Source organism: Pimephales promelas, chromosome 23 (genome assembly GCF_988280905.1).
Source record: "Pimephales promelas chromosome 23, fPimPro1.hap1.1, whole genome shotgun sequence".
Taxonomy (NCBI): Eukaryota; Metazoa; Chordata; class Actinopteri; order Cypriniformes; family Leuciscidae; genus Pimephales; species Pimephales promelas.
This window is the reverse complement of record NC_142791.1, coordinates 19,776,175-19,801,055: the sequence shown is the minus strand read 5'-3', so window position 1 is coordinate 19,801,055 and position 24,881 is coordinate 19,776,175. Positions and strand designations below refer to the sequence as shown.

Sequence of the window (24,881 nt, the reverse complement as noted above, 5' to 3'; positions counted from 1 at the left end):
TACTTGTCATAAATTAATAAATGATATCAAAAAAGAATAGCTACTAGTATCTATTAATTTGCAGATATCTTCAAACTTATAAGGAACTAGTAAGGAAATATGAAGAGATATCTTCTTTCAAGCAAATTATTACATAAACATGAGTATTCTAAACCATCCAATCAGAGTTCATATGGTAATGTAGGCTAAACTAAGGCTATGAGAAGAAGCTAATTGGTTAAGGGGAGAAAATGCGTTTAATATGGCCATACTGAATACATAACATGCAGTAATAAAATCCAAACAATAGTTAAAAACCTACTTATCAGCCAAACGACCACAATCCAGAGATTGTGACTTTTGGAGAGCATTCATAATGCACAATTAAAAATTCGGAATAAGTCTTCGTCTGATATACGATTCGTGTCAAAATAAGAGTTGTTTATTCATTTTTTTTTTTTTTTTTTTTTTGCGCACTCGCACACATGACTGCAGCACAAGATGTTGTATACAAAGTTCATAAAGGTAACTTTTCATTTTGGTCTGTTTGCGACAGATTTGCATGGGCTCTATTTTTTATTTTTTTTTAAATCCACCATTCAATGACATTAAATGGGCAAGTGCGAGCATACTTTTCTCTCTCTCTCTCTCTCTCTCTCTCTCTCTCTCTCTAGAACAACATAAGGTGACTGAGTTACCCCAGTTTACAGTTCTAATAAAAAAAATTTTCGGCCAAATGGTCTCCATCCTATGCATTTTGTAATAATACAGAAAGCTTTATATATATATATAGCCTATAGTCACACCGGGCCACGAGAGAGAAACACGCGCGCGCAGTTGTAAAAATCATATTTTATTATTTAGAAATAGTGTAAAAGGCCGGTAAATAAAATACAACCTATTAACAATGTAAACACTACAAACAAAGTATATGCATATTTTACTTCCCCTTACTGTATGACAAATCCTTAAATGAATCGTAGCTAGGCTATTCAGAAAACAAAAATTAAAAATAAGTAGGCATATAGTAGACTATAATAAAAATAGCCTTTAAAAGCCTATTTCCTCTTTATTACAATCAACATTTAGCCTTATTTTTAAACACCAAGCCTAAACGAATTTACCTGAATCGAAACTGAAACTGTGCGGACGTTGGGTTCGCGCATCTCTCAATATTTACAATGTAACATTTGCTTGCTAACTATTAATATATGAAGAAGGCTTCACACTTCAGTCGAGTCCCAACATAGCCTAAGCTAAATCCGCGACTTCACAGCAAGGGAATTGATTTATTTGACTAACTGGCACATCCTTTATATTTGAGGCAACAGACAAATTAAATTAAGCATGAATAACTTTTTATGCTTTATTTATTTGTTTTATTTTTTGATAGACAGGCTGCGATGTCAGCAAATAGGCTACACTGTCATTTATAGTCATAGCCCATACAGGCTAAATGTATATTTTTATTTTTTGGAACATCTTTCTGGCGCACACCAAAAATTAACCAAAATACAGCAATAAACGCCTTCTTTGAATGCATTATATTGGCCTAAGTCACTTTGGAATAAATCACAGCGTGTTTCATTAGCCTATAAAAAACGTGACTTTAGTCCGGAAAATGCAGTATAGCCTAGATGTGGCTTATCAAATTATTTCATGCACCCCCCTACACTTGAGAACTGCTGGTCTACACCAGTGGTCTCTACACAGAAGAAATTCCCTGTCTACTCATCCCTGGTGCAGATTGTGTCTGGTTGTTTGATGAGAAAAAGATGAAATGAAGTTGCAATAAACGTGCTAAGAACCGTACAAATGCAGCGGCGGATGACTTTTATGTAGCTAATCAATAGTTACTAGCATCTAATGAAAAATTACTGTAAGTACTAGTATCTAAAGAATAAGCACTAGTATCTAATGAATAAGTACTAGTATCTAATGAATAAGTACTAGTATCTAATGAATAAGCACTAGTATCTAATGAATAAGCACTAGTATCTAATGAATAAGCACTATCTAAAGAATAAGCACTAGTATCTATTTAATAGTTACTAGTATCCAATCAATACTTACTAGTATCTAGTATGGGTACTAGTATCTAAAAAACAAGTAATAGTATCTAATTATAAACTACTAGTATCTAATATATATGTACTAGTCACAATTTACATATATACTAGTCAGAACTGAATAGTTGATATCTGAATGACAGATCCCAATAGAAGTCAATGGCAAAAAAAAAAAATAAGTTACTAGTAACAAAAGAAAAGTTACTAGTCACTATTGAAATAAGTACTAGTATCAAATGAATAAGTACTAGTATCTATTTAATAAGTACTAGTATCTATTTAATAAGTACTAGTATCTAATGAATAAGTACTAGTATCTAATAATATGTACTAGTAACTAATGAATAAGCACTAGTATCTAATGAATAAGTACTAGTATCTAATGAATAAGTACTAGTATCTAATGAATAAGTATTAGTATCTAATGAATAAGTACTAGTATCTAATGAATAAGTACTAGTCTCTAATGAATAAGCACTAGTATCTTATTAAGAAGCACTAGTATCTAATGAATAAGTACTAGTATCTAATGAATAAGTACTAGTATCTAATGAATAAGTACTAGTATCTAATGAATAAGCACTAGTATCTTATTAAGAAGCACTAGTATCTAATGAATAAGTACTAGTATCTAATGAATAAGTACTAGTATCTAATGAATAAGTACTAGTATCTAATGAATAAGTACTAGTATCTAATGAATAAGCACTAGTATCTAAAGAATAAGTACTAGTATCTAATGAATAAGTACTAGTATCTAATGAATGAGTAGCTAGGCGCCAAAGTCGGTTTAAATGTTTAAAATGGCAGCAGGAGTTCAGATTCTGGTGTGATATTTGTCTGCAGTCATGTGCCAACAAGTAAAGTCATAATGATAACATAACGATATTTCATACTTGTTAGTGTTAATCTGTTTTTAGAATTTATGCATTGATTAAAAACAATCTGAGGTGGGCTCTGTGTCTAAAGTTTTGATAAATGATTGTAAATGCTCCAAACAATCACAAAAAATCCCAACAATCCCAAAAATAACACCAGAAATTTGCAGTAGCCTATTTTTATTTTTTATTTTGTTAATTGAAAGTAACAGCGCGGCACGTTACAAGCAACCGTAACGCTACCAGGGCAGGCTACTCACGCGAATGATGAAATCTTTTGAAGAGGATGTAGGATCTTGTATCTGCACTGCAAGCTAGGCTACATAGAACATGCTTATTTTTTCAGAAGACAAAATAAGAATCTACCCAATCATTCTGTGCAAATGTTAAGCCCCCCTTTAATGCATTGGTGTTTCCTGGAACATCAGTATATGTTTTCACTAATGGTTGTAAGTCCCTCAGTTATCATCAGTGAATGTTCTCAAAAATCATACAGTCACTGCTTCTGGAAAGAGTGAAATTATGCAGAAGATGCTGGAAGCCAACAATCCTGGACGATTTTTCTGAAGAACTGTGAGCAGGTGCTCAGGACAAACATGACATGGGACTTGTCTTTAATGCATTATCAAAGTAATGACACGGAGTACTGAGAATCAAATAAAACGTTTGAAGCATCATTTGTGTAAATGCAGATTTATTATGGCTATATATTCTGCCCTACAAAGGCTAAGTGCAGTAACTACGCAAACAAAGAAACGGAGAAAAAGGCCTTTAAAGTTTTTATATCAGCCAGTCAAATATGTTATGGGTAGATTATGTGGTAATGCATCTCCGAAACGGGACATAATTTAACCCAGATATTTTTTTTCACAAGACAGAACACATGTCTTAAAGCCCATAAGTCTTAACTCATTTTTTACCAAATGTGTAGTTACTGCACTTTGCCTTTGTAAGGCAGTATTGTACTAGGCTATACAGTCATGGTCAAAATTGATGGCACCCCTGGTAAATCAAAACTGGCTGTAAAAAAAATAAATCTGCATTGTTTATCCGTTTGATCTTTCATTTAAAAAAATGCTAAATTCTAACCTTTCATTGAAGTAAAAGAATTGAAAGTGGGGGTAAATCACATTATGAAATAAATGTTTTTCTCCAAAACACGTTGGCCATAATTGTTGTCATCCCTAGAATATTTTACGAGTAAAATATCTCTGAAGGATATTCCCATTTATATTTACCTTTTTTAGCACATCAAGGTGACTAGAAACATGAAATTGTCCAGTCATGACTTCTTGTTTCACAGGAGTTTAAATATGAGGAAATTCAAATGCCAAATCCCTTTAATCATCCGTCACAATGAGCAAAACCAATGTAGTTCATCAGTGCTTATAGTTCATCAGTGAATATAGTTCATCAGTGTAGAATATAGTTCATCAGTGCTCAAAGATTCAGTGTTCAAAGATTGTTGAGCTTCACAAAATAGAAAGTGGCTGTAAGAAAATATCTAAAGAATTGAAAATTCCCATTTTGACCATCAGGGCAATAATTAAGAAGTTATAATCAACTAAAGATGCAATGATTCTGCCAGGAAGTGGATGTGTGTCTATATTTTCTTAATGGACGGTGAGGATGAAAGTTTGAGTGGCCAAAGACTCTTCAAGGATCACCGATGGAGAATTGCAGAGATTAGTTGAGTCTTGGGGTCAGAGAGCATTTTTTTTTTTTTTTTTTTTTAAACTACAAACCTACATCACCACATGTTGTTTGGGAGGGTTTCAATAAAAATCCTCCTCGCTCATCCAAGAACAAACTCCAGCAAACTTAGTTGTTAGACACAACTGGATCTTCAAACGGCACAGGCTTCTGTGGTCAGATGAAATAAAAGAGTTTTTTGGCAGCAAACACAGATGGGTTTGGTGCACACAAGGATAAAAAGTACCCCATGTGTACAATTTAATATACTCTTGGATCTTTAATGTTGTGGGCCTATTTTTCTGCAGGACGTTCTGGACTTCTTATTCAGATACTGCACGTGTTCACATTAAAAAGTTTTTTGTTTGTTTGTTTTTTACCCATTTACACAAAATAGTATTAAAGGTACCCTACCATGCTGCAGTGAAATACTGAGCATAGTTCATAAAACCAAAAGCCAAAGTCAATAGTTTAATTCCCTCGAGTGCTGTAGCGTTTTTTGATAACTTATTTTATTTTTATTATCACCAGTCATCAAAGTAAACACGGTAAACGGTAAACACTACAGGTGGATGATGGTCAGACACTGAGAAGTTTAGGACTTAGCCTACTTTTTAATTAGTCTTCTCATTAACACCATATTTATTCATTCGGAAAGATTTGGGAATGCGGGACATGAAAACGAGACGCGAGATAAATAAATAACATAACGCCTCTTTTAAACGAGACCAGAGTAACAGCGTGTTTCCGAGCAGCATCTGTGAAAGCTACAGACCTCACCTGAGCGAATTCTAGGAACTGTGAAGGCGTCTGCTCTGCGCTCCTCGAGTGACACAGACTGTCTGACGAAAGCTCTGAGATCCGATAGACTACTAATAAGTTCCTCCATTGTTTCAGGAGACAGCGAGCCTTCAATTCTTCTTAAATTCAATAAAGTCGAATCAATGGCCTTCAGATGTGCGCTTCCTAAGACTCCATGTCCATGTGCTCTTTCAACATAACTGCATTTTCTGCGAATTTGTTCAACAACCTCAGACATGTTTTACATTAATCCTTTCTCCTCTTCTCCTTCCGTTTCCTGTCATCCTCATATCATATGTTGTTGGTTCATTAATATTCAACATATAATTTGCATACTGATTATTCAAACAGTACTAGTATCAATTAAGGTAAAGATATCTTTGATCTAAAATGTTACTAGTAACTAAAAAATCAGTACTAGTCCTTTTTTTTCTTGACAAGTTGGGTATAATTAAATACTAGACACTATTGGAATAAGCACTAGTATCTAATGAATAAGCACTAGTATCTAATGAATAAGTACTAGTATCTAATGAATAAGTACTAGTACCTAAAGAATAAGCACTAGTATCTAAAGAAAATGCACTAGTATCTAAAGAATAAGCACTAGTAGCTAATGAATAGGTACTAGTACTTAATGGAATAGATACTAGTATCTAAAAAATAAGTACTAGTAGCATGAAAATAGAGACTTGTAGGTTAAAATGATTAAATGTTAAAACGGCTTGCCATACACCCTGATCCCTAAACCCACCCCTAAACCCAACCCTAATCCTACCCATCTCCACCCCTTGGATCGTGATCCGACTCCTCCCCGTGGATCTCATGTACTGCATTGAGGTGGGCACTGGCTGGTTACTTCCGGGTTCTGGACTGGCTGCAGTAAAGCGTCTCTGTCCATGCGGGGGCGCTCGCGGTCGAGTGCAGAATGAATGGGAGTCAATGGGGTTTCATCCCCAGAAATCCACTTTTCTCAGGATGTAGTTTTTTGTCAAGTAATTTGAAAGTTGCATTCAAAAGGGAGGGCTAAGAAAATACACTCAGCTGAAAATTGCATTTTTAAGTTCACTTATCTGTTCTAAAAATCCGTTCAAAACTGTGATGACGTCACACAATAGCAGAATGCTAGCGTGTTCCGGCCAACAACAGTCTTAACCTGTAAGAAATCAAAAGGACATAAGTACTCGTTCATTCAACGTTTGGTCTATAATCTATATTGAACTTGCGGGATCAACAATGAAATCTATTGTGATTTAACGACAAGCAGGTGAAAGAGACACATTTAGCCGTTTAGCCCCATAGACTCCCATTCATTCTGCACTCGCCCGCGATCACCTCCAGTGGAATTCTAATGGAACTGCAACCAAGATAATACACAACAGGGCTAATAGGAAGTGTCAAGGCTCTCCGTTAGACGGGCTCTGGTGTTGCGTCGTTTTGAATTTGAACGTGCCCGGTCCCACAGGAAAATGTGCCAATGAGAGCGCACGTCGTTGATGACACTTACAGTAAATACGGTTCGTCACTTCCGGCCGAGAGAAATGGCGGGTGACGGAGTCAGAATGGCGGATCTCGAGGATGGAGAGCTGGAGTCTGATTACGAGTCTGATATGCGGGATGCTGCAGAGGAGCGAGTGCAGGTGAAGACTATTCAATCTGTACAACACGCTCTTGCTGTGTTCATATCGGCTGATTAACTGTATGATGAGATTTCTGTGCGAATCAGCAATGAATCTGCAGCCGTTTAAACAGCAGCTTCCAGTGTTCGCTAATACACCATAGACACTTGTGCAGTCAGATGAGCCTGTCTAGGCCAGTCGTATTTCTGTTCTTCCCCTCACCCTTTTCCAGCTTTGCACATGATATTTCACGTTTGAAGCATTTTTACTTCATAGTTTGCTAGACGTTCCTGGAGCCAACACTGCACACTGACGCCGATTTCAGACCCCCGAGTCTTTAGCACTACTAAAAATCTGCTGCCCTGAATCGGAGGAGTACAAATTTGTCAAATGTTTAATTTAGGGTTCCACTCCAATGGTATAAAAACTGATAAAGTTTCCAGCAAGAGTCTCGATTGAATCATTTAGGTTGATTGGATTAGCAATAGGGGAGACTTCCACCTTTTGTCTTTAATGGCTCTGGGATGGCTCTTTGGAACCAGAGTTCCTGGCCACTATCAGCATTTTAATAGTTATGCTGATTCAATTGGATTGGTAATGGCCTCAGAGAGCGTGTGTTTCTATTTCATTTGCATGCTTTTGTTTCAGTTTTCTTCTCAATGTAAACTCCTCCCCTCTAAATGTATAAATTGTAAGGGAATAGACTATCCTTGAGATGACTACAGCGACACAATAAAGAACTTCTCCATGAAAGATACCTCAAGAGTCTCCTGGTCTGTTGCGTGGAAGAATAAAACTTTGAATTAGTGTGTTTGACTGAGGAGACCGTGTTTGGTAACCCCTGTGATCGACTACTAGTGTGGACGGAGGCTTCCTGTATGGATTTCTACGCTTGAAAATGTTGACCCATTTTAAATGCTGGGTAACTTGTTTCATACTTTCTCTTGCATTGATTTTTCATACTGAAAAAGCATGGCACCTCAAACTTTTGGCAGAGGTTATGCATTGACGTCACTTTCCTGCAGGAACACACTTCCTCAGCCGTACAGAGTGGCAGAAGAGCTGAATGTGGCTACAGTTAATTGTGGAAACTACAAAAACATGAGTAAAACAAACGATTAACAGTTATCAGCTGACTCTGTATGGTCACAAAAAAATCCCAGGTTGTCTTTCGAAAGAGTATGGGTGTAACCCTGGCATCCTGGCCAAAATTTGCCCCTTGGTCTCTGGCCAGCATGGCCTCCTAATTATCCCCATTTATATATGAAGAGTTCAGATGCAAAAGCCTCTAAATGCCATTTGAAATTTTCTTCTAAAATGACCATTTTTATCACGCTTGTATATTTAAGTTCAGTAATTTCACTTAAATGACAATTAATAGGTAATCTTCATTGCCATTTAAGTGAAATTACTGAACTTAAATACAAGCTTGATAAAAATGATAATTTTAGAAGAAAATTTCAAATGGCACTTAGAGGCTTTTGCATCTGAACTCTTCATATATACCAATTGGCTTCATCACTGTCTCCTCTCCACCAGTAAGCTGGTGTGTGGTGAGCGTTCTGGCGTAATATGGCTGCCGTCGCATCATCCAGGTGGATGCTGCACATTGGTGGTGGTTGAGGAGATTCCCCCTTCTATGTAAAGCACTTTGAGTGCAGAGAAAAGCGCTGTATAAAATGTAATGAATTATTATTAAACTAAAGTCTGGACTCTATGTAGATCTCTATAAAGATCTAGTGGTCCATGGGTATATTGACATGCAGCAAGGAATCTGACGTTTTTATATGAGCCTGATTTCTATGCCAGGGAAATACATAAAGGAAATTTTCCTGTGAATTCTTTATATAAGGACAATATAGGTCTACATTCAGGTAATCACTCGTATCAATGTTATATATAATCAAATCCTAGATGATAACCCATTCGAAATGGACTCCACGTCTGTAATGCATGTTTCTGGACTTATTGTGATTGATTACTCAGTGCATGTTGTTAAGGAAAATATTAGTCTTTATAATCAAACTTCCTTTGCTTCTGAATCCAATATAAGCTGATGTCATGACTCATGCAGTCTCTCATTATGCAATCAGCTCACAGCCTCACACCTGACACCACCATCCCCCTGACACCACTCAATCAGTTCTTCATGCTCTTTTGATGTTGACTATATTTGCAGGTCTCATCTTTTCAGAGCAGAGGACCGTCTACGAGTGCCGCCTCCATCACAGGATACCGCAACTGCAAGAACCCCGGCTCCAGCGAGTCCGACTCCGACTCTGAGGACGAGGCCCTGCGCCGGAGGCAGAAGCGGCTCAAATGTTCGAGTCTCCCAGTCCAGACCGGCGCCACTCGCAGGGTCAACAACATCTGGGGCTCGGTGGTGCAGGAGCAGAGCCAGGAGGCAGTCGCAGCGGAGCTTGGCATCCTGGGCATGGAGGCGGGCGTTAGCATGAGCAGTCGCCAGAGCGAGACCTATAACTACGTTCTGGCCCGTAAGATGATGGAGAAGGAGCGTGGAGAGGAGGAGGGGTTGAAGATCATGCTGGACGAGGAGCTGGAGGGGTACATGCAGAAAGGAGGCGCACAGAGAGAGGACTGTCTGAAGAGGAAGCGTTCGGCCAAGGAGAGGCTGGGCCCACGAGCTGAGATGGACATCAAGGGGCGATACGAGATCGCCGAGGACGACCCTGACGAGAAAGTGATTGATGAGATCGCACACAGGTCAGAAAACATGTAGTCAGATGCAGTGATGTCATAGGTGTCAACTTCAGTGACCAAGGGTCTTATTCATGAAACATGAGCAGAAAAACGATTTGTGTAAATCGTGTGTAAAGTGGTTCTGGCGTAAATTTTCGGATTCATTAAAATGTTCGTATTTTCCAAATGTTAGTTGGTACGCAAGAAATCTACACCGGCTCCCAGCCACGCGTATACGGTGCGCTTAACAGCCGAACGTTTTGCTCATTAATAAGGCTGCATTTTAATTCACCTTAATCGGGTACATATTTAAACAGCATTTTGAAAAAATATTTTATATAGTAATTACATACGTTTTTCTTTTTACTTCTATTATGAGAGCCAGTAAAAGCAGATCTGGTGATCGATGGTGGTCCTTCTCCAGTTTGAATACGATTTTTCCGAAGTGAACTAATTCATTTTTTTGCTGTCAAGCTTAATGTCGAACCATTTTCTTCTCACTTCTGGGACTGTTCGATTAACAGATGAAACTCCATTAAGTGCATCTGTAATATGCTGCCAAGCTTCCTTTTTTTAGGACCTGATAGACCACTATGTACGCTGGAAAATAAAATTGCCATTTTGAACGAACTTCTGATAATAAAACTTCAATTTCTGCGTCCGAGAAATCATTTCATTTGCATTCATGTTATTATATGCCTATATATATATATATATGTCAGTCGGATATAATGGGCGGGATTTATGGTAATTGAGAATGAACGTGCACACGCATCCCATTTACGACTGGTTGGAATTCACTAACGCACACACACATTTCACTGTCACATCTGATGTTTACGAAGTATTTGTGAATCAGGAGAAGAGTTTTCGGGAAGGTCTCTTTACGCGCAAATCACTCTCATATTTACTCATATATTTACGAATGTTTCATGAATGAGACCCCAAGTCTTTACTGAAATACACATGGGAGCGTTTGAAAACAGGCCATGTACTGTTCCTGACAAGTACTCCAATTAATATCGAATGGAAATGAATCGTATCACAAGCTTGTGAATCGAGATTGCATCGTGAGATTTGTGTAAATGCCCAGCCAGTGCTGGGCGGTTTGACCAAAAATTTATATCATGTTTTTTTTTTTTTTTTTTTCAAAATTAAGCCAGTTTTCCAGTTCATGATGTTTTTTTTTTTCATGCATAATCAGGTGTTCAAAGCATTTTCTACTGGTTGAGAGGAATTACTGCAATTAATTGACTTGGGTGGTCTATTTTACTGTCATTAGTGAATATTGTAGAATAGAATAGCGCCCAGTATAACCTAAAATTGTTATTTCTTAACATTATTAACTTCTTATAATCCGGAAATAACTATATACTATAAATTAAAATTACTATATACTATATTTGAAGCCATACTATAGTATAATGTGAGATAGAAATTGATATTTAAGTCATTAAATTCAAGTTCACGTAAACAGCGCATCATGTTCGGCAACAATGAAACTCTCTCCAAGATGATTAAATGTTAATATTATTATACTTGATCTGTAGATAAAGCTCTATGGTTTCGCATAAATTGACTATCTTGCTGTACCTTAATCATGTTCCTTTTTTACCGTGTGTCTAGAATCACAACACTGGAGAGCACTATCATTGTTCTTCACGTGCACAGTAACTGAAAAACTGTTTAACTTTAAAGTAACTTTAGTACTGTAACTTTAAAACTGTTAAAAGAAAAGGCTCAATAAGCTATTGCATAGATAGATACTGTATAATACACTATGCATCTATGTATTTCCTTTGTGCTTTGAACTTTTCAATGCGGACTCGACACGCTGCGCGCTGTGACTCCGTGTTGCTTCAAGCGCATCATTCAGCGCTCGGGATGCGCATAAGCGCTGTGTGCAGCACTCTATTGGAGTCTTTCATAATTCATATCATAATACTTTTGCGCAATGAAATATTATTAATAGCCTTTTTTGTTCTGACTGTTCTGTCCTGTCTATCATATGTTGCTGCCTCATTAAACAGCTCTGCTATACATTTGTGCTATATATATTTTTTACTAGTTTTATAGCAGACTATAAAATAATTGATCTTTTTGATCTTGTTTTTCATGAATGTATTTTACAACAATACAAAGAGCAATGTGTAACATTTTACCAGATTTAGTGCTACAGTTATTGTCTCTTATTTGTTCCCCAATAAATCATTTTTCACTTAATTTTCACTAAATGTTATGATTTTATACAATTATTGCTTTCCTAGACTAAATTTTAATGAGACTAAATTACCCACTAATCTAGTTTATAATATAATTTTTGTCTTAGGTTATGATCATATATATAATTATTTTTATTTTTAAGGAAGTTGTCTCTATTAAGTAGATTGTGTTTATCACACAAAAGAGTGATTATCAGTTCAACACACAGTTATAGAAATTCTACTTGATTTTTTTTTTTTAAACCGCGTTGGTATTGGATTGGTATCGGTCGATACTTTTCCGGTAGGCATCTAAGTTACCCAGGAGCTCAGTTGACATAGGATTAGCTTGATGAATTAAATCGTTGAACACAGCAGGAGAGAACGCAATGTTAGCCAGCTAGCTAAAGCTCCAGTGGAAAATTATTAGCTATAATATTAATAGGAGGCCATAATATTTTTGACTCATGGCTGAAGTTTCTCCAGCTCTCCCAAGGTTGGCAAAAAATGCATCTCAAAATGCATGAGATTGATGCTTTAAAATATGGAATATTTAAAAAAATATTTACGGGGGACCATGCCCCCGGACCCCCCTTGAGGGGTAATATCCTTCTCACCTTTTTCTCCCCTGACCCGTTTTCATGCATGTTTATGAAAACGTTCTTATAACCTAATTACAAGTTATTTGGGGAAGAGGAGAGATTCGCGATTGCATTGAACACGTTTTATGAGCAGGATTCTCTGAGCGAGCCCAGAGAGAATAGACCTATTCTTACAAGAGCAGCGTGTGTTTGAGAGCGCACGCGGCACATTATATTCCGCGCGCGAGCAAAGAGATTCATGCTCGCGCATTATATTAATGTACTTTCACGTTACAATAGTGCGCTCTCGACATACCATACCATACGCATATCATACGCTCTCGGCATTTGACAGGAAAATAACGCCACAGTTCTGCAGCGTCCATCCCTGTAACCAGGGACTTACTGGGACTGAAATTCAGCCCGGGACTTTAAGATGGAGAGGCCTTTTATGTGAGTGACGTATTTACGAGTTGGTGCACGTATTTAATTCTAATAGTGTTTTTATTGTATAAAGAGGATCAGATTACACTGAAGACATTGGAAGTTTTAGGATGACACCTGCCTCTTCAGGTTGTATAAGCCAGTCGTGGTGAACTAAACACAACCAGGTCAGCAAAACCTAATCTGGAACACATATTGTTCATGCCTATATATTTTCACGTCTTGACTACTGTAGTGCACTCTATGTGGGGACCTGTCAAAACACACATTGCATGCTTGCAGCTTGTACAAAATGCTGCCGCCAGGTTGTTGATGAATGGTAGGAAAACGGGCCATGTTACTCCCTTCTTATCTTTTTTAGGGCTGGCTACCAATACATTTTAAAGTACAGTATAAAATTTTGATATATGTTTTTAAATCGCTTCATGGAATGGCACCAGAATACTTGGCTGAGCTTATTAAGCCCTATGGGGTAGGTGTAAGATTAAGATCAGCAAACAAGTTCCTTTTAACTGTTCCCCGTGCACGTCTCAAAATGAATGGTGATCGTGCTTTCTCTGTCGCCGGTCATAGACTATGGAATAATCTGCCGTTGGATATTAGATCCTCCGCAGATCTAAATGTTTTTAAGGACCGCTTAAAGTCGTATCTGTATTCTTTGGTATTTTAGTACGTGGATGTTTTTGTGTTTCTTTTATTTTATTTTGTCTCCATGTTTGTGTGACTTTTTTTATGACAATGTACAGCACTTTGGAACTGCGGTAGCAGTCTGTAAGGTGCTCTCTCTCTCTCTTTCTCTATATATATAAATAAATAAACGAAACATAAGTCACAGTGTAGCTACTGCTAACTACCAGCATGTCATGTGTACAGTCAGTATTTAATACATCTATAAAAATATAGCATATGTAAGGGATAATGTATAGCGAGACGGTTGTTATAGCATTTGTATTCGATATAGCAACTGCCTCACTATATATTATCCCGCTTATTACATGGCTACCTACCAAATAAATCAATAATGTGACACAATTTTGATTTAAAAAGCAGTTAATTGATTTAAAAAACGATTGTTTTGCTTCCGCTAAAGAAAATAGTCCGTTCCGTCCATGGCAACACTCTGTTTTTCATAGCAATTTTGTGTTAACCGCGCATGTGCATTGCGCAACACATGGGTTCTGATTGAATCTGTACTGGAAACAAAAAGGATTAGTTCTTCTCTGAGTCTTCGGGTTTGGGTTGGGTCAGAGTCGGGGTTGGGGGGGGGGGGGATGGGGGGGGGGGTTGTTACAGTCACTGCTTAGAAGTGCAACATTGTAAAGGGTCCTAATATCATATATACACACAAAATATACACTGGTTTTCAGTATGGACCTGTAGGGCTGGGCGGTATGACGGTATGTATCGTTAACGCGGTAGAAAATGTCAACCGTAACAGATTTTTTTTTTTTATTCTGTGTATACCGCGACATGTAAATAAGTGGCCGTGGTTAACTCCCGTGCAGCGCGCGTGAGACTGAGACACTGAGATTTGTCTAAGAAACATGGAGAAAGCAGATCAAGAGGATCCACAAAGGAATTACGTTTTCTAAAGGGTTGTTGTTAACGTGATATTTTCGGGGGGAAAGGCGCAGCTGTCAACTAGAGCAGTGCAGCACCCAGGCTACAGTTTAGAGGAGTGCACGTTCGCAACGGGGAAAGCATGAAGTTTACTTGATAACAGCATTTCATATATCAATATCGTTACGAATCGAAATAACCTTAAATAATGCATAGTTATCCGCATCTTTCCGTCTCTTATATATAGTTACTTTTTAAACATGAAAATCGCATTCATTATGAATTAACATCCTGCTTGTTGAAGCGAATGCATTATCCTGTATCTGAGGCAAAATTACTAAATATGGAGCGTGAGTTATATATTTTTTTAACTCCAAACAATTGGCCACTGAACCAGCTGATAAAATCTTCCTTTGATTCGATACGTGATTACAACTTGATTACAAATTAATCGATTGCATTTTGTTGATGCAAAAGACACGTGCACACGCACTGAGAGGGGGCACGGTGTTCACTGGGCTATGGTCAAAAAATGACGCACCGTTATAAGGTGTGTATAATTTAAACTCTTAGTCAACACTAACAGTAGCTGCTGTTTGGTTTTCATATTGCTGCTCTCCTTTTAGTCACTTCTGAACTTGATGAACTTGACACTTCTGAACTCCTCTTGATTAAAGCTCAGGGTGACGGGTTGCCAGATATAACAAAAAGAGCTAAACAAGCCCCTTAAAAACACAGTATAGTAAGCACATATGGTAAAAAATATACCGGGGAACACATTTAAACATAACTAGTATTACTAATATCCTACAAAATTAAAAGAAAGTAACTAATTAATTATGAATAGAATAGTTCAATATAAAATATTCAGATATTATTAACTGATTGAAGTAAAGCAATGCATGAGATTGAAAAATTATTCAGAAACACTTTATTTAAAGTTTAAATGCACCTATGAGTTGTATTTAATATCAATCAGTTGTGGGAAGTTCATCTAAAAGTTGATGAGTGTGTTTTGTTTACTATATTTTGCTATCAAAATAGTTTACTAAAGAAATCATTTACCTAATAAAATAAAAATAAAAATCAATCAAGGTGTAGTACTTTTCATTTCTAAAGTATTTGGGTTTATTTATCATACAAAGCCCGTTTTGTCGATTATTCGAGGATAACTACATGTATATAAATAACTATACTGTGAAATATCTTGTTACTGTGAAATAAAATTAGTCATACCGTGAAACACAATTTTGGTCATACCGCCTACCGATATGAAATGGTATACCGCCCAGCACTGTGTCCAGCCCTAAAACAGAGGCATTTGTGTACATTCAGTTTCACACATTTTGTGAATCGGGTGATGCCTAAAAAATTTTCAATATTTATGTTCTACAAATGAACTGTGCATGTGTATAAAACTTTACATAAATCTAAATGAGAATTTTTTTTTTTTTAATTTTATTTCGTAAATGGTTTCTTTAATTTTTACAATTTAAGATGGTTGGATGAAACATGGCCATTATCTTCAGTAAACCTTTTAAGTGACCATGCTTTTGTCTGCTCTCTGTTAAAGACTTATGGAGCCAAAGAAGGATCTAATGGAGCGTGTGGTGAGAGTTATCGGGAAAAAGAAAGCCATTGAGCTTCTGTCGGAGACTGCCACAATTGAGCAAACTGGAGGTCTCTACACTGTGGTATGCACAAAACTGTCTCACACTTCATCGAGTTCAGTGCATAAGATTTCAGTTTGAAACTGCTGTTAATTTTGTCAGCTATTTTTTTTTTAAGTTGTCAATAGAGCTGCACGATTAATCGATCTAGTCTCAAACGCACACAATCTTATTCCTAAATCACAACGATTCTGCTATGTCTCTTAACCTTTGACGAGTAGCTGCGATCACAGCAAACATCCAGATGTGTGTTTGCACTGATCCATTGAGAGCAGTTATGATGCACAGCTTGGGTATAAAACCGCTCCACAAACAACCTCTTCGATTACATCTTTACATGTATATAAAGATAATAAATATTTCGTTTATGAGGATAAGTCAGATAATTGGCAGAGGTATTTGTACACCATTGCGGACATATTTAAAAATAAAAATATTGATTTTAAATAATAAAATACATAAAGTGCACATTGTCCCTGTAGTGTTTCAAATTCACGTTAATTAGGCTAGTAGGTTTGCTGTAGTATATAAATTGTAATAAAGAATTGCTGATTTGGCTAGTCTCTGACTCTGTCTGTGCCCCGGACCTACTCGTCAGTGCTGAGCTCTGTTGGAGCGGAGCTAAACGTGTCCTGATGAACAAAAGATAAAATATCAGAGCAATAGAACCAACAGCAAAAGTAACAAACTAGTAATATACATTTTAGTAGGCTTATTTAAAGTCCCACTCCGATCATATATTTTTATCTATTTTTAAACATTCCCAGTGGTCTTTAAATTATTATTATGCCATTTTTTTTTAGCCAAAATCACAAAACCTGTGCCGTTTTCTAGGACTTCACTTCAGCAGAGCGGCATTAGCTCATTAGCAATTCGCCTCTGGGTTGTGGGCGGAGCCGTTGGCATGGAGACGACCCTCCCCCTTCCCGTTGCTGAGAGCTCTGTCTCTCCCGCTAGCTTACACTTACAAATTATAAGACACTCAAATGTTGTATGAATTTTTTAGTTGTTGGGTCTTAAATTCAGGCTATTGCTGTCTGATTCTGTTAGTTCACCTCACCTCCTGATCCGAGACATTCTTTCCTTTGCACCTTCATTTTTATCAGGTTTGTTCTCCTCCTCTCGTTTCTCGATTCGTTAGCTGTCAACTCGTCAGTGTCTGACTCTGATCTATCTGCTGGTCCGTGCCGTGTGTGATAAACCAGGACCGGAAAGAGTAATGTTTAGATTAGTTAATATTTGGAGTCTCGATTTCGGGTTCGCTTTCGTTCTCCCTCTTAGTCCCAGACTATGCTGTCAGTATCGGAAAGAGAAATGATTAGTTCAAACTCAATCGAATTTTCGGGTTTGAGTCATATTTTTGTCACTTGACCGCTGGTTTCTCGCATGAAATACAATTATTATTGAAATGCAATTATGATTCGTATTATTGACTGCGTCTGGATGTATATTGTTTTATATTTATAAACAATCCTAAATTTTTTGTGTCTCTATTGAACACCCATTAAACATTCACAGTGCTGGAGGGAGAAGTATTGCTGTGTCTCAATTTGCCTACTTATACTACGTCATATCAGAGAGAAACGCAGAAGCACGTTGAACTGCAGTCATGCAAAGACGCCTCATATTCAGGTATAATGATGCATTTAAAAGTTAATGGCCAAACGGATCTTTATAAAAGTCTACATTATCGCAGATGAAATAACAGGATAACATTTTTTAAATTTTTTTTTATCAGTTTATTAACTTTGATAAAAGGTGCTTAAACATCGCAGTATTCGTTGGTAAGAAGCATCAACTGATGTGAACCATGCCTCGCAATAATGATCTCTCTGAAGCCATGCGATCAAGAGTATTGGATTTCCATTAGGCTGGAAAGGGATACAAAGCAACAAATAGTTTATAAATGGAGAGTGTTTAGTATTGTGGGTACTCTTCCTAGAAGTGGGCGCCCAGTCGATAACTCCGAAGGCACAATGCAGAATCTTCAATGAGTTCGAGAAGAGGCCATGAATAACGGCTCAAGGCTTGGAGACATCACTGTGTCTGGCAAACACCCATGTTCATGAGTCCACCAGGCGTAGGTGTCCACCAGATGCAGGCTGAACACCACAGAGGAGCCGCTAGTCGTCTGGAGCTTGCCAAAGATCACCACAATGCTACTAGGAAAACATTTTATGGACTGATGAAACAAAAGTTGAATCGTTTAGGAAGAAAACTCAGCACTCAGTATGGCACAGCTTGCCAGCATCAAAACCTCATCCCAATGGTGAAGTATGGGGGAGGAACCTCCTAATTTGGGCTTGCTTCACTACCTGGGCCAGGACCACTTGCCATCATCGACAGGGAAATGAATTCCCAAGTTTACCAAAATATGCTAAGAGGTTAATTTCAGGGTGGCTGTCGGCCAGCTGAAGCTTAGTAGAAGTGGCATCAACATCAGCCCTAAACATCGTAGTTAATCCCCCACAGACTGACTTCAGAAGAAGAAACTGCTCAGACCTTTGGAGCCCGGACCTTAACCCCATAGAGATGCTGTTGACTCGAGAGATGCCTACAGATGTCCTACAGACCTGTCTGAGCTGAAGCAGTTCCCAATCGAGGAATGGTCAAGACTTGCTCGAGGTCTGCCGAGGTCTAATCCAGAGCCGGCTGACGTCACTGCTGCCAGAGGAGGCTTGACCAGCTGTCAAGGGTCCACTTACTTATTCCTCCAGAACTGTGAATGCTTAATTGGCGTGTTCAATAAAGACCAAGTAAAAACATTTTTTTTATAATTGTTTGTGTTATCAGCTTAAGCAGATTGTGTTTGTCTATTGTTGTGGATCTGATCACATTTTATGGCAAATTTCTGCAGAAAACCAGTTAATTTCGAGGAGTTTGCGCTATTTTTCTTGCCACTATATTTTGAAACGCGTTGATCTTGTTGAATTTAATCAAAACGATATTGGATGAATATTACTCAGTGTTTTGTTGTTTCCTGCAGGATGGCAGTAGGAGACGAACACCTGGTGGAGTGTATCTGAACTTGCTGAAGAACACACCTAGCATCTCTAATAGGCAGGTGAAGGTCAGTAATCACTCAATTGTTTGGGAGGACCAATATAAAGCAGCCGTGTGTTCACCAACCCTCAAATTTAAAATTCAAACAATTCCAACTGTGACCGTCCACAATCGCTTGCCCTCCTACCCCCGCCAATATAAAGGTTAAGTGCTGTCAGCGTATGTGAGCGGAGCAGGAATAAGTCCTGGAATAAACCACACTGACGTGAACACCAGGAGAAACATTGCGCCACGAACGCACAAGTTATAGAAGGCTATTCAATCCGCAATTCACCAACGTTCACCATGGATTTAATGTAGTAACACTAACTGTAACCATGGTATTGTGGCAGAAGTAGTGAGTTGTTTTTTTACATTACATTATTCACAGTGATGTGGTGCCTGGAGAAGTGAGTATACTCTTAATTTATGCCCCCAATATTTTTTTTTAGCATCCTAGCAAAGGATGGACGCTCTGTGTTATAAACAGTGACGTGTAAGCGTTAGTATTGAATAGGCAAGACTATAGAATATAGAATATAATGAATACAATAGAACATTTAAAATCACTAGTATTCTTGCATATCAGGGCCGTATGTAGGGTTTTCTAAATACCCAGGTCCCATAAATGATATTGCTTGGGGGGTTGGTGGGCATGCCAAAATTTAAAATCTTGACTTGATCATTTTAAAGGAACACTCTGACTTTTTGGGACTTTAGCTTATTCACCATATCCCCCAGAGTTAGATAAGTCCATACATACCTTTTTCCTCTCCGTGCGTGCTGTAACTCTGTCTGTCGCACCAACCGCTAGCCTAGCTTAGCACAAAGACTGGATGTAAATGGATAGAGCTAGCATACTAATCCCAATAAGAGACAAAATTATGCAAACATTTTCCTATTTACATGTTGTGATTTGTATAGTCAGAGAGTGTACAAATAACAAGGTCAGAGAGTGTACAAATAACAAGGTCATATGAGACAGACATCTTTTAACTGTATAAATATTGGGAACTATATTCTCAGAAGGCAAAGCACTGCTACTTGGGCGGAGTGATTACCCCAGCACCTGAGACGCACCGTGGTGAGGAGCAGAGAGTTCTTTCAGAGTTGGAGTAATAGAGTCAGCAATTACTAGATAGTAAAAGCATAGTTTACAATCATGGGTGTTCGCTGTATTGTAGGCTGCGACAATATAGACCATTTCACAAGATGTAAACAACACTGGTCCAGAAGCACTTCCTGTTTCAGTTTGTAACTGTTTTCTTTATTTCACATGTAAAGAAAACATCTTAAAGATGTTTGTTTAATTTTTTGATTCAGTTTTAAATGTTCTGTAGGTTGTATTTTATCCCAGCTTTTATGTAGTGTTAAAAAACTGAAACAGGAAGTGCTTCTGGACCAGTGTTGTTTACATCTTGTGAAATGGTCTATACAGAGGAGACAAAGTGATACCATGATGTTTCATAGAATTCCAACCAAAAATGCATCCTGACTAATAAATATCACTGAACATGAATAAAGAATTATTATTACAGTAATCGATATATTTTAAATGCAATTTATTACAGCTGAACCAAATGTATTCAACAGCATGTAATACAGTAATGTTAGATAATTGCATTACAATAGGCTAATAAGGGGAAAGTAAATAGCACAAGGCAAATGTTTTTTGCACAATAAACCCACAGTAGCCTACCCATACTGGACAGGCTACAGTCCTGAGTTTATCTCTTGCTCCGCAAATTTGTTACTAGGGCGACAGAGTGAGTTTGTGACAAAACAATACTAACATTAGGGCCTGCTCACATGTTTTGTCTTTTGTGCGCTCAAGTTCGTTATTTCAAATGTTGGTGCATGGGTAGCCCATAATGGAAGCGACACGGTCGCGGTGAAAAAACGAGCGACATGCTCGTTTTTTCCAAGCGCGTCTGCGCCGCATCGAGATAAAAACAACTCAACTTTTCAGGGATACATAGAAACCGGGAACAACTGCAATAGTAGTGACCACCCTATTCATTTAATAGTGTCACTTTGTCAATCACTTTGTCCTGTCTGTGCTATCGATGGGATGGCCATATGCTTTAGCACACGTTTCATGGTCCGTGTGGCAAATTCCATTTTTTTTTTTTCAAAATAGCCGTCCTCAGTGAAATGTACTGAGCAAACACGATGGTCCTTTATGATCTCTTCATGTGTGTTTGGATCGATATCCAGAGAAAGTCACTAGCCATTGATTCATCAGATCAGCATTTTTGGTTGGAATTCTATGAAACATCATGGTATTACCTGGGGCCTGTTCTTCGTACGTTGTTTAAAACATCCGAGATCAAATGAGACATCCGAGATAATATCATCGTGCTCATCATGATCCGGCTAACTGGGTTTTTCGAACACTCCTGCCGGTTATGATTAGTATAGCTGGATTGCGTTATCTAGAGATAATTGCGCGTTCATGCGCTGGGTTAAAAGGGGACATGTATCGATAGTAGAAACATTGATCAGCAATGCTGCTATTGGCTGTTCGCCATGGCCAAAGAGTGTGCTCAGTTTTTTTTCTCCACAGAAGAGCAAGAGTTATTGCTTGAAGGATAAGCTGAATTTGAAAACTTAATTAAAACGCAGGAAACACCTTAAAGTGTGCAAAAGCCAGGAAAGAGAGCCGGCAAGAAGTAGCAGACAAATTAAGTTTGTAGTTAGATGTTTCTATCACTTATTACAGTATACATTTTTATATTTTATTTATATTTTAATAATTTCTAAAAAAATAAATAACTTTTTTCATTGTAATGTCAGTCACACCCACTGCTAGAACATAGGAACAAGTAAAAGTGAAGTACTAGAATATTCTACATAATAGTAATTTGTATCAATTAATCCATGTTAAAAAAGCACTGTTAATAAACGTTTGCCTGTTTATAAAAGCAAGAAAAAGCTGAGAAAAAAAGAAAAGAAAAACAAACAGGTGGTGGTCCTGCACCCCCACATTACCTAGGCAGAAGAGCTGGCCTCACACACACAGCACCTTCACTGCTATTAAATGAACTTTAAATGATCCTAGTACACTATAAAATCATTTGTTGCTGCATTAAATTAAGTAGGCCTATAATCCAAATGGCTGTCCAGTCATATCAGCTGTTAAACCTTGAGTAGTAATGAATTGCTTTGACTTGTGAAAGTCTACATATGTGACTGACACTGATGGGCGGTAACGCGTTAGAAGTAACAGCTCAGATGAAACGTCAAATAAACGCGGGTGCTCCTGCCAAATTTCTACTCATTTTGCTTCAATTTCTTGGGTCCAAATAGACCGAGAAGAAATCTTTTTTCTGAAACAATGCCATGGATGTTGATATGTGATCAATAACTCCTCCCCGAACTCCCCTGTATCTTGCTCTCTCACTGGTTGTCGGTAATCACCGATGTAGTTTTCAGTCAAAACACCTTTTCACACAGCAGGATTTTGAATCGCCGACAGGTCCAGATATTTAGCATGCCAAATATCTCACAGGCATTGGCGACTCATCTGTGATTCTCTCAAATCACGTCTTTGCTCATTCACACTGCGTGATTGTCACTCGCGTGAACGAGCACCTGTGATTTCGGCATTTGTCGGCGATTTCTCAACCTGTCGGCGAGCCAAAATCGTGGCTAAAATCATGCGTTCTGAACTCGGCATTAGTCGAGTCACAAGTCATTTTTAATTGTCGAGTCGCAAAATCAAAGTTGGTACTCGACTTCAAGTCAAGTCCAAGTTATGCAACTCAAGTCCACAACCCTGGATTTTTGTGTGTACGCGAAATTAAGTATTTTTATTTTTGCAAAGGTCACTTTAGGGGCTCCGTAGCAAACAAACACTGATTTAAAGGTAAATGCAGCTCTACAAAAAGATGCTGGCACCTCCATGTGTAGATGTGGCACCGGTGCTGCTGCTCTTCAGTGTTAGCCTGGAGCCTGGGATTCAGCTTATAGCTAACAATTGAGCTACGGACATTGAATGTCTTTTCTGAGGTAAATGTAATGTTATGTGACATTCTTTTTTAAAATTCTTTAAAAAGAAATCGGACCCTGATTAAACGACTACTTGAGACATATGGATTTCTGTAAGTTGTCCTGTATCTTTCATCATTCATGTTTATTTGGTGCTGTAACTAGTAGTAAAGAGGCAGAGTTGATCAGTAGATGTGCGCATCACACTGCTGAGATGCTACAGCCAGGGTTCCTGCGCCGATGGGAAAAATATAGAAATCAATATGGAAATCTGAAAACCAGTATGGAAGATCTGTGTTTCCAGACTATCCCCCTGTCCTGTTTTTAGTCAGGTGTTCGGCAGCTGCTGTAACTTCCGGGCTGAGGCCGCTGTCGTGTGTGTCGACCTCACGCCCTGCTGTCTCAATCTGACACTTGCATTTATGTACACATTTAATTCTCTCTTTACATGCAAATCTCAGAAATGCTTTTGTTTGCATGTTCTCTTCACACAGGAGATCTTTTATGAGGAGAACCAGAAAGAATACAACAGCAAAAAGGCTGCTAAGAAGCGACGGAAGCAAATTGTTGCAAAGAAGATGAAGCAAGCCATCAACACGCTCAATCTGCAGGAAGATGACGACGTCTCACGGGAAACCTTTGCGAGTGACACTGAAGAGGCGCTGGAGTCCTTGGAGGAGCCGGCGCTGGGTACAGAGGACAGCCATGTGGTCTACAACACCTGTGACCTGGAGGTGTTCTGATGCCCGGCAGGCCTGCTGCGCTCCAGTGCACAACCACATGCTCGACTAACTCTCAGGATGAAAGAAAACATTTGATTAGTTGGAGTGACTGTGGAAAACTGATGTTTTGATTTTGTCCTAATGTTCACGAATAGCACTTGAGTTCACTACATCTTAAACTCTTTAACTTGTTAGAAGACCATCGGAAGTAGCCAAAGGTTGTACAGATTTTCTATCTTGGTTGGTTTAGAATGATGTTAATAAATTGTAATCCTTTTTCTGTCTGAATGTTTTGATACATTATCAAAATAATAGAGCACAGCAGTAAGAACATAAGAATTTATTTCAAAGCAACTTGTTTTAGACATTGGAAAAGCTCTAAATGTTTGCTAAAGGTGCACTTACCAGTCATCCAGTACATGTTTGATGTATGATGAAAAAAGTTTTGCTTTGGCAGCATGTCAGTTGTCAAATTGGCTCAATTTCTGTGATTTGATTAAAACGTCTGTCTTTTTAAAAAGATTTTACTTTCACTGTATCTTATTTAGGTCTGAGATCAGATTTAATTTTACGCTTCAGAAAATTAAAAAAAAAAATTAAAAATTTTACGCTTTTGCTCAAATTAAAAAGTAAACCCTTTATTTTTGTGATTGATGCACTCTGGTAGCTTCTGTCATCAGGTTAACTTTCGCACATGGTATATGGATGCCCGATATATCAGCCACCATATCAGTTTTGGCCGATATATGCCGATTATAGTTATCGGCCCAATAAGAACATTTGGCCAAACATACAAGTTGATAAATAATGGATTATTTCCTTCAGCTGACAGACTTCAGATGCACACTGTTCAACGTGATGGCTTTGAATTGCTTGAAATATGACTGAAATCACTTTGAAAAGGATATTGCCTAGGCTATATAAAAGTATAAT

The 24,881-nt window shown here is 38.0% G+C and overlaps 1 protein-coding gene across 1 annotated transcript; it reads left to right on the top strand.

Annotated features, from left to right (window-relative positions):
- The first annotated feature begins 6,900 nt into the window (after positions 1–6,900).
- phax (phosphorylated adaptor for RNA export) lies at positions 6,901–24,470 on the top strand. The gene is made up of 5 exons (XM_039680430.2): positions 6,901–7,059; positions 9,218–9,762; positions 16,098–16,218; positions 19,181–19,264; positions 23,721–24,470. Exons 1-5 carry the CDS (start codon positions 6,916–6,918, stop codon positions 23,967–23,969), a joined length of 1,143 nt encoding a protein of 380 aa, XP_039536364.2. The 5' UTR covers positions 6,901–6,915; the 3' UTR covers positions 23,970–24,470.
- Positions 24,471–24,881: the final 411 nt, after the last annotated feature.

Coding starts and splice junctions, on each gene's coding strand:
- phax (XM_039680430.2), top strand. CDS start 6,916: ATGACACTTACAGTAAATACGGTTCGTCACTTCCGGCCGAGAGAAATG. Junction 9,763..16,097: donor ATTGATGAGATCGCACACAG/GTCAGAAAACAT, acceptor TCTCTGTTAAAG/ACTTATGGAGCCAAAGAAGG. Junction 16,219..19,180: donor CTGGAGGTCTCTACACTGTG/GTATGCACAAAA, acceptor TGTTTCCTGCAG/GATGGCAGTAGGAGACGAAC.